The 9,563-nt window shown below is 44.1% G+C and overlaps 1 protein-coding gene across 3 annotated transcripts; it reads left to right on the plus strand.

The window, feature by feature from the left end:
* The first annotated feature begins 648 nt into the window (after positions 1–648).
* On the plus strand, positions 649–7,754 carry LOC131109331 (uncharacterized). 3 transcript variants are annotated; one of them, XM_058061238.2, is made up of 7 exons: positions 649–790; positions 3,034–3,235; positions 4,945–4,986; positions 5,058–5,185; positions 5,328–5,354; positions 7,278–7,331; positions 7,426–7,754. In XM_058061238.2, exons 2-6 carry the CDS (start codon positions 3,115–3,117, stop codon positions 7,329–7,331), a joined length of 372 nt encoding a protein of 123 aa, XP_057917221.2. In that variant the 5' UTR covers positions 649–790; positions 3,034–3,114; the 3' UTR covers positions 7,426–7,754. The 3 variants fall into 3 exon arrangements, with proteins under 3 accessions (XP_057917221.2, XP_057917238.2, XP_057917230.2); XM_058061247.2 differs by having other exon boundaries at positions 772–790; positions 3,037–3,235; XM_058061255.2 differs by lacking the exon at positions 5,328–5,354 and having other exon boundaries at positions 661–790; positions 7,426–7,753.
* The last annotated feature ends 1,809 nt before the right edge of the window (positions 7,755–9,563 follow it).

Consider the following 9,563-nt stretch of genomic DNA (forward strand, 5'->3'; position numbering starts at 1 on the left):
CCATGCTATACCAATTGCATATGGAACATAGTTTTAGCACACTTATTTACACAGTTAGACTACAAACCGTGCTTTTATTGTGAAGGCTGTTAGTATATCCTGTGTGTGTTGAGAATGTCTTCTTCACTCAGAACCTGCACGTTATGATCAGGCATTGTAAAACGCTCCTCACATTAAAGTGGTGAAGATGCTCATCCACGCACGCAACCACGCTAGCATGCTAATCTAAGCTAACCCCGCTAGCTTCCATTCACACTCCAAGGTTCCGCCAACCTTCGCCGGTATCGCCATTAAACCTGTTTAATTCGGGAGGAGGGGGTTTAGTGTTTAAAGTGATTTTTGTGCTCCAATTAAGCGTTCCGGCGAGTAAATACTTCCCCATATGAACGGTCCTTCTCGTCGCCATGACGGCATTTCATTCATCTTATGTATGAATAAAGTCCACCTCAGCACGTAGTCATCAATTCGGCTTTTTTACGTTTATCATTTATATATATACATATATATAAGTCATTTTCTTATTATTGGATGACTATATGAAAAACATCGCCCCCTTTAACATTTGTGACTGCCCCCCCCCCCTCCAATATGGGCAGGCCTAGAAGTCATCAACATTTTTACTAACATTTAGTCTTGGCTTGCATTTAGCGTCCAAAATAGTGTTAGCTTTGTTTACGCCGCCATCTTGGATGACTGTATATGCTTTTTTTTTAATCCAGGAAGGAAAATTAAGGAAGGGGTGCAGGAAAATACGTGAAATGTCCCAAAGGCGTGCGAAGCCAATTAGCAGGTAGGAGCTGGATTCCTCCTGAAGCTGATTTACTACACACAGACACACACAGACACACACAGACACACACAGACACACACAGACACACACAGACACTGAAAAAGAAGGCGTGTAACATAGTTGTTACCCGCTTGATGTTAAAAAACCATCTCAAATCATATCAACATAAAAGCAGTTCTTGTTTTTGCTTCCATCTTTCGTTCAACTCAAAGATGCAAACGTTTTTCTATGTCAACAAAAGTTACTTAAATATTATTCACGTTGCCATTTTACAGTTGTGGCATATTGGGCAGCATGATGATGTGTTGCATAAGCGTGCCTTTGGCTGGCTACAATAAAAGGCCACTCCACAATGTGCACTTCTACTGTTTTGGGAGGGAGATTTGGAAGGTATTATGTTTTGGATGTACAGTAATCCCTTGTTTATGTGTCGGATGTACAGTAATCCTTTGGTTATGTCGGATGTACAGTAATCCCTTGTTTATGTGTCGGATGTACAGTAATCCCTTGTTTATGTGTTGGATGTACAGTAATCCCTTGGTTATGTCAGATGTACAGTAATCCCTTGGTTATGTCAGATGTACAGTAATCCCTTGGTTATGTATAATCCTTGTTTATCTGCCGGATGTACAGTAATCCCTTTTTTATGTATTGGATGTACAGTAATCCCTTGTTTATGTGTCAGATGTACAGTAATCCCTTCTTTATGTGTAATCCCTTGTTTGTGTCGGATGTACAGTAATCCCTTTTTATGTATTGGATGTACAGTAATCCCTTGTTTATGTGCAATCCCTCGTTTATCTGCCGGATGTACAGTAATCCCTTTTTTATGTGTCGGATGTACAGTAATCCCTTGTTTTTGTGTTGGATGTACAGTAATCCCTTGTTTATGTGTAATCCCTCGTTTGTGTCAGATGTACAGTAATCCCTTGTTCATGTATTGGATGTACAGTAATCCCTCATTCATGTGTAATCCCTCATTTATGTGTCGGATACACAGTAATCCCTTGTTTATGTGTAATCCCTCACTCGTGTAATCCTTGTTTATGTGTTGGATGTACAGTATTCCCCCGTTTATGTGTAATTTTTCATTCATGTGTAATCCCTTGTTGTGTACATCTTGTGTTGGATGTACTGTAATCCCTTTTATGGGTAATCCCTTGTTTATGTGTTGGATGTACAGTAATCCCTCGTATATGTGTTGGATGTGCACTAATACCTCGTAAATGTGTAATCTCTCATTTATGTGTCGGATGTACAGTAATCCCTCGTGCATGTGTTGGATGATGGTTAATCCTTTGTTTATGTGTTGTACAGTAATCCCGGTTCCTGTGTTGAATGAAGCATCATCCACACATGAATGAAGTATGAACCAGGGATTACCGTACATTTATGCCACTTTGGGGCCGGCTAATTCCACCGTGACAGAGCAGTGATGTGTGAAGCCGTGAAGTGGTGAGGGAGGTCATGTGATCATGCCTATTACACGCATCCTCAACACTTCACACGGATGTGTCAGAAAAGTTCTGCAAGATGGCGTTGACCAGTGGATGGATTATCACGGCTGAGGAATACTACCTTTAATACTTACTTTGACTTGATGTACATAAAAGTATTGTTGCATAGTATACTGTAGTATATGTACACAGTGATGTCATCAATGTGCGTATTTAACTATCAACTGTACAAGTGAAGTCAGGATGATGCCCCATATGGATGCCTGCGGCAGTCATCGCCATGGTAACCTCCAGGCGGCCATAATGTCGCCGCCGAAGGGGGGAGGAGGCTAAATATAGTGCGGCGCCGTCTGTCGGCCAATCAGAGAAGTGCTGAGTTTGCTGAGTCACGCTCAAGTTCCTGTCCGGAGGATGACTACGCCCAGTCAGCCATTTTAGTAGTTCTTGTTCAAGCTCAAGCCACTTAATAGGCCCCTGACGTGTCCACTAAGAAATTAAACTATTCCACAGCAGTGCAGGCTTTGTCACAAGGCAGCAGAGGTGAAAGTTCACCTAAAGGGGCGTGGCCACCTTTCCCAGCAGTGTGTGTGTGGCGTTTGTGTTTTATGGGACGTTTGACCTTTACATCGGAACAAAGTGAAAGCATGAATGAAAAGAATCCTTTCTCTTCTTTTTGGCACAAATGTTCCTTTCTCGTCTCCTCCTCTGCACCACTTCTCTCTTCCACATTGGCATCTCTCTCTCTCTCTCTCTTCCCCTGCCTCCTCCCCTCCCTCCGTCCATTAGCAGGAAGTGCACACCAGACGAGGACGGACAGTCCAAGCAGACGCAGCAGTAGCAGCAGAAGAAGCCGTTAGCAAAAGCATCATGGATGTTCTGAAGAAAGGGTTCTCCATGGCCAAGGACGGAGTGGTGGCAGCCGCCGAGAAGACCAAAGCCGGCGTGGAGGAGGCCGCCGCCAAGACCAAGGAGGGGGTGATGTTTGTCGGTGAGAGATGGTTGATGGTGATGGTGATGGTGAAAGTGCACTTTGTTTGAGTCACTTCCTGTTTGGAGGGGCGGGACGGGGGGGGGGGAAAGCGGAATGTTTAATATCCGTTATGAAGCATCACCTTCTTGATGAGACGCGGCAAAGCGCTGGAAGGTTGGGGAAGGAAGGACGCTGGAGGAAGACATTGTGGGTGTGGCCTGTGCAAAGCAGCGCTCGGAGGACGGACGGGCTGTAAAAAGTTGTCCCTCGCAATATCGCCCTTCGCAGTTTTTCCAACCTGCATTCATTAAAAAAAGGATGACCGTTTCGTGGGAAAATATGGCCTATGAGTAAAAAAATACATATTTAAGCAAATTGTACTTATTCTTGGCCTACATTAAATCCAAACACACGGCAGAAGAAGCATTGTAATTGTGAATGTAGTATTTTACATTGGCCACTATGTGTCGGTGTATGGTGAGACAGGTACTAGACTCTGCACTCAGGTTCCCAGGGGAAGACATTCAGAGTGACACCGCTCCAGCAGGAGTCTTATTCACTCTTATATGTCTTCTATATAGCCTAATACGCAAAAAAAAACTGCTAACGTGTGACTATAGGGGTGTTATTTAATGTCTTGAGGGCTCTAATCATTACAGAAACTCATTCATTCATTTTCTACCGCTTTTCCTCACGAGGGTTGTGGGGGGTGCTGGAGCCTATCCCAGCTGTCTTCGGGCGAGAGGCGGGGTACACCCTGGACTGGTGGCCAGCCATTCACAGGGCACATATAGACAAACAACCATTCACACTCACATTCATACCTATGGACAATTTGGAGTCGCTAATTAACCTAGCATGTTTTTGGAATGTGGGAGGAAACCGGAGTACCCGGAGAAAACGGGGAGAACATGCAAACTCCACACAGAGATGGTCGAGGGTGGAATTGAACCCTGGTCTCCTAGCTGTGAGGTCTGCGCGATAACCACTAGACCGCCGTGCCGCCCATTCCAGAAACTGTATTTAGAAAATTGTGAACAAGTTTTTTTATGGGCGGCACGGCAGTCGAGTGGTAAGCGCGCAGACCTCACAGTTAGGAGGTTCAATTCCACCCTCGGGCATCTATGTGTGGAGTCTCCCCGTGCATGCGTGGGTTTTCTCCGGGTACTCTGGTTTCCTCCCACATTCCAAAAACATGCTAGGTTAATTAGCGACTCCAAATTGTCCATAGGTATGACTGTGAGTGTGAATGGTTGTTTGTCTATATGTGCCCTGTGATTGGCTGGCCACCAGTCCACAGTGGACCCCGCCTCTCGCCTGAAGTCAGCTGGGATGCTGACAAAGTATGTCCTGGGTTTTCCTGCCATATTGCACTTAACAAAGTAGTACTGTATCGTTAGGTTAAATCCAGGGTTTTTTTTTTCATTGAGTGTGACTGCTAAATAAGCCGCCACGGGGCCAAAATGAATTCATCCTCACCAGGATGGACAGGAAGTCTGCATCAACAAATACTTCCATCCATTCTTCATTTAGAAATATTTTGCATTGTTTTCTGCCTGTAAAACTAGAATTGTGTTCTATGTACTTTTGTTACTTGGGATGGGATATTTTGGACTTCCTGTCTGGGTTTTCCTCCATTTTGCCGTACAAATATACTCGTCTATGCAAACGTGCAGTTGACTAGTTCATCAGGAACTGACGAGTGGGTTTGAATGTTTTATTTCCAGGAAACAAGACGATGGAGGGCGTGGTGACTGGCGTCAACACAGGTACCAAAGTCTTGTCCAATGAGCTTTTTTAGTAAAAAGAAATGTCATGTGTTACATCATGTGACCTCCAGTGGCCCAGAAGACCAGCGAACAAGCTAACATCGTAGCCGACACTGCTGTTTCGGGGGCCAATGAGGTGGCCCAGGCCACAGTGGACGGCGTGGAGAACGCAGCCTTGGCGAGTGGATTCGTGACTGTGGTGAGTGCTGATGTCACATGACACAGCATCGTGACACTTGAAGATTTATTATTTATAGATTTCATTTAGCATTTTTTCCCAAATAATCTCTCTTTCCCTGATGTAAGAATTTGTTTGTCTCATCTTGATTGGATGGAAACAGGAGGAGGCGGTGCCAGTGGCTGAGGAGGTGATTGGTTGGATGATTGACAGACACGCATGGCATCACATTGCTTGACAATGTCGATCCTGCTCTTTCTAATGACGCATGGTGTCAGGAAATAACATTCATAGAATATTCTTATGGATTTTGAAAATATTTGACCACATACTAACCACCATGGAATCTCATTCATCTACATAGATGCTCATATCTAATATGACCACATCATAACATAACATAACATCACCTTTGACAAAGCAACACAGCTTGACACGCAAAGATGCTGACTGAATGCCATCGCAATACGATCAGCGACATGACATGACCTCTCATCCTGGTGTGGATGAGATGACCTCTCATCCTGGTGTTATTGAGAAAATGTCTCATCTTGGTGTGGCTGAGAACATGCCTCATCCTGGTGTGAATGAGATTACCTCTCATCCTGGTGTGAATGAGAACACGCCTCATCTTGATGTGGATGAGAAAATGTCTCATCCTGGTGTGGATGAGATTACCTCTCATCTTGGTGTGGATGAGATTACCTCTCATCCTGGTGTGGATGAGATGACCTCTCATCCTGGTGTGGATGAGATGACCTCTCATCCTGGTGTGGATGAGATGATCTTTCATTCTGGTGTGGATGAGAAAATGTCTCATTTTGGTGTGGATGAAAACACTCGTCATCTTTATGTGGATGAAATGACCTCTCATCCTGGTGTGGATGAGAACATGCCTCATCGTGGTGTGAATGAGATGACCTCTCATCCTGGTGTGGGTGAGAAAATGTCTCATTTTGGTGTGGATGAGAACACTCATCATCTTGATGTGGATGAAATGACCTCTCATCCTGGCGTGCATGAGATGACCTCTGATCCTGGTGTGGATGGAATGACCTCTCATCCTGGTGTGGATGAGACTACCTCTCATCTTGGTGTAGATGAGATGACCTCTCATCCTGGTGTGGCTGAGAACATGCGTCATCTTGGTGTGATGAAATGACCTCTCATCCTGGCGTGGATGAGAAAATGGCTCATTTTGGTGTGGATGAGTACATGCCTCATCCTGGTTTGGATGACAACATGCCTCATCCTGGTGTGGATGACAACATGCCTCATCCTGGTGTGGATGAGTACATGCCTCATCCTGGTGTGGATGAGAACATGCCTCATCCTGGTGTGGATGAGATGACCTCTCACCCTGGTGTGGATGAGAACATGCCTCATCTTGGTGTGGATGAGATTACCTCTCATCTCAGTGTGGATGAGATGACTCCTCATCCTGGTGTGGATGAGATGACTCCTCATCCTGGTGTGGATGAGATGACTCCTCATCCTGGTGTGGATGAGATGACTCCTCATCCTGGTGTGGATGAGATGACCTCTCATCCTGGTGTGGATGAGAAAATGTCTCATCCTGGTGTGAATGAGTACATGCCTCATCCTGGTTTGGATGACAACATGCCTCATCCTGGTGTGGATGAGTACATGCCTCATCCTGGTGTGGATGAGAACATGCCTCATCCTGGTATGGATGAGATGACCTCTCACCCTGGTGTGGATGAGAACATGCCTCATCTTGGTGTGGATGAGATTACCTCTCATCTCAGTGTGGATGAGATGACTCCTCATCCTGGTGTGGATGAGATGACTCCTCATCCTGGTGTGGATGAGATGACTCCTCATCCTGGTGTGGATGAGATGACCTCTCATCCTGGTGTGGATGAGAAAATGTCTCATCCTAGTGTGGATGAAAATGACCTCTCATTCTAGTGTGGATGAGAAAATGTCTCATTTTGGTGTGGATGAGAACATGCCTCATTCTGATGAGGTTAGCTAATTATCTCAGCAAAGAGAAGCAGTTAAGCTAACAGCACAAAAAAAGCTAACGCTGGTGTTTGCAGGTAAAATGTGATGAATTCATCTTGTGAAGGAACTTGTGTTCTCCTTCCAGTCTGACGCTTCAAAAGCAGAAGAAGGAGACGAGACCGAGCAAGCTGCTCAGTAGGTGAGAATAATAATAAAAATAAGAAGAAGAAGAAGAATTGTACTTTTCTTGATCAAATCACATGTCATTGTGTTGTCATTCTCTCATCTCGCAGTCGTGTTGGATCATCCACAGTGGAGAAGACGAGAACGCTAGAACTTTCACTGCATTTGACCTCTGACCTATTACTATCAGCATCAAACACACTTTCCTGCAGAAACGGATCAGTCGAAACGTTAATGCTGTCGACCAACTCGGGCGGTGGGGAATGACATCACTCACAGAGTTGGCCCCGCCCCCATCAGAGATGCCTTTTGCATGCATTCTGCTTTGCTGACAAGTGAAACATCTGCCGTTATCTTAGCTTTAGTGCTAATTTCTTTTATATAACAATAGAAACCAAATAAAGTAAACATTAACATCCAACTGTCCTTATTTGATTGATTATCTTGAGCACTAAATGATAAATAGCCCGGCAAACATGACATGCAGAGCACATTGATATTGATTGATGACATTTATTGATATCACATGACCCATTCCTAATGGAAGCTCTACTATTCAGTTATTGTTTACTCATCTACTGTATAAAGTATAGTGTGGGCGGTGTCAGCGACAACCAATGAGAGCGAACAAAACAAATGACTGACATGTGACGTCACCACCGAGCCCTTCGCAAGCGCCGGACAACGCAAAGCAACGCAACACAAGTCACAAAATAAGTCCCAATCATCCATACATAAGTTGTGAGAGTTACATACAACTTATGAAGAGCAATAAATGCGTTTTTTGTTTAACCGTTAACAAAACGTTCAGACACTCACCTGACAAATGAGACACTGGTATGGCGGATGTTTGTGCCGGCCGGAATCGCCTTCTCTCCTCGTCTTTATGGCAGCTCGGATGTAAAAAAAAAACAAGAAAAAAAATAGAGCAGCCGAAGCGAACACATTGTAGCGATAGACGGGACTTGTACAACAATCAAATGCCCCCCCCCCCCCCCCCCACACACACACACACACATCAAACATTCGCGCCATTTTTACGTGTGCGGAACGTTTGTTCTATAGTTTGTTTCCTTTGGACATATTACACTGTGGGAACATCAAACTGTTACCTTGGCGACCAACCTTAAGAGACGGACTCACTTCCGGTGTTGCTTGCCGGTACAACTGCCAACGATTGACTTTGCAGACAAGCTTCTGAAAGTCTTAACATTCAGTGCTAATTGAAGATAAGAAAGTAATTAATGCTCACAAATGCCAAACGTTGTTATAGCCTAGCTAAGATAGCTTAAGCCTAGTTTAGCCTAGCTAAGCTATGTATTGAATAGCTCAATTAGCATTTTTCTCAGTATTAAATGTACAGAGGGTAAAATTGCCGTACACCTGGCAACTCGTCTTTCTTAGTTTTAAAATATATATTTCATTTGAAATTCAATTGACCAAAACAATATAAACAGAATTACAGGAACATAACAGTGCAATTCTACAGAACAATATCAACATAAATAAGAAAAAGTAAACAACAAAGAAAGGAATGTGCGAGGGATATTGCTTGAAAATAAGAACAACAAAATAAAAACAATAAAAAACATGTCACTTAAGCTTATTCTTTATATGAATTATTTTTAGAACGTTCTCCGATGTATGAAATGTTTTTACTGCTTTTCTGTTTTCGATTATCAGCTTCAGTGATTCCTTTAATAATATCTTCAGTTCAGAAGAATCGTCTTTCTTAGTCTGGCCCCAACTATCAGGTGAACGCTACTGCCCCCTTATGCCCAAACCCAGAATCACAGACATTAAACATAGTACATAGTGCAGTACACAGTACTCCCATCGCTACACTATTTAAACCTGGGCAGTACACAGCTAGCAGTATTTTTCTTTACCCAAGCCGCAGTTGTCCCTAATATTTTGACAGTGTTTTCCTCACGAGGGTCGCGGGGGGTGCTGGAGCCTATCCCAGCTGTCCGTGGACTGGTCGCCAGCCAATCACAGGGCACATATAGACAAACAACCATTCACACTCACATTCATACCTATGGACAATTTGGAGTTGCTAATTAACTTAGCATGTTTTTGGATTGTGGGAGAACCTGAGAACATGCAAACTCCACACAGAGATGGCCGAGGGTGGAATTGAACCCTGGTCTCCTAGCTGTGAGGTCTGCGCGCTAACCACTGGAGCGCCGTGCCACCATATAATTGATATTGTTACAGATATATACCAAAGGGGAGGGGCTGTCAT

The sequence above is a fragment of the Doryrhamphus excisus genome, linkage group LG10 (genome assembly GCF_037039965.1).
Source record: "Doryrhamphus excisus strain RoL-2023G ecotype Guam linkage group LG10, RoL_Dexc_Guam_v1.1, whole genome shotgun sequence".
Classification (NCBI taxonomy): domain Eukaryota; kingdom Metazoa; phylum Chordata; class Actinopteri; order Syngnathiformes; family Syngnathidae; genus Doryrhamphus; species Doryrhamphus excisus.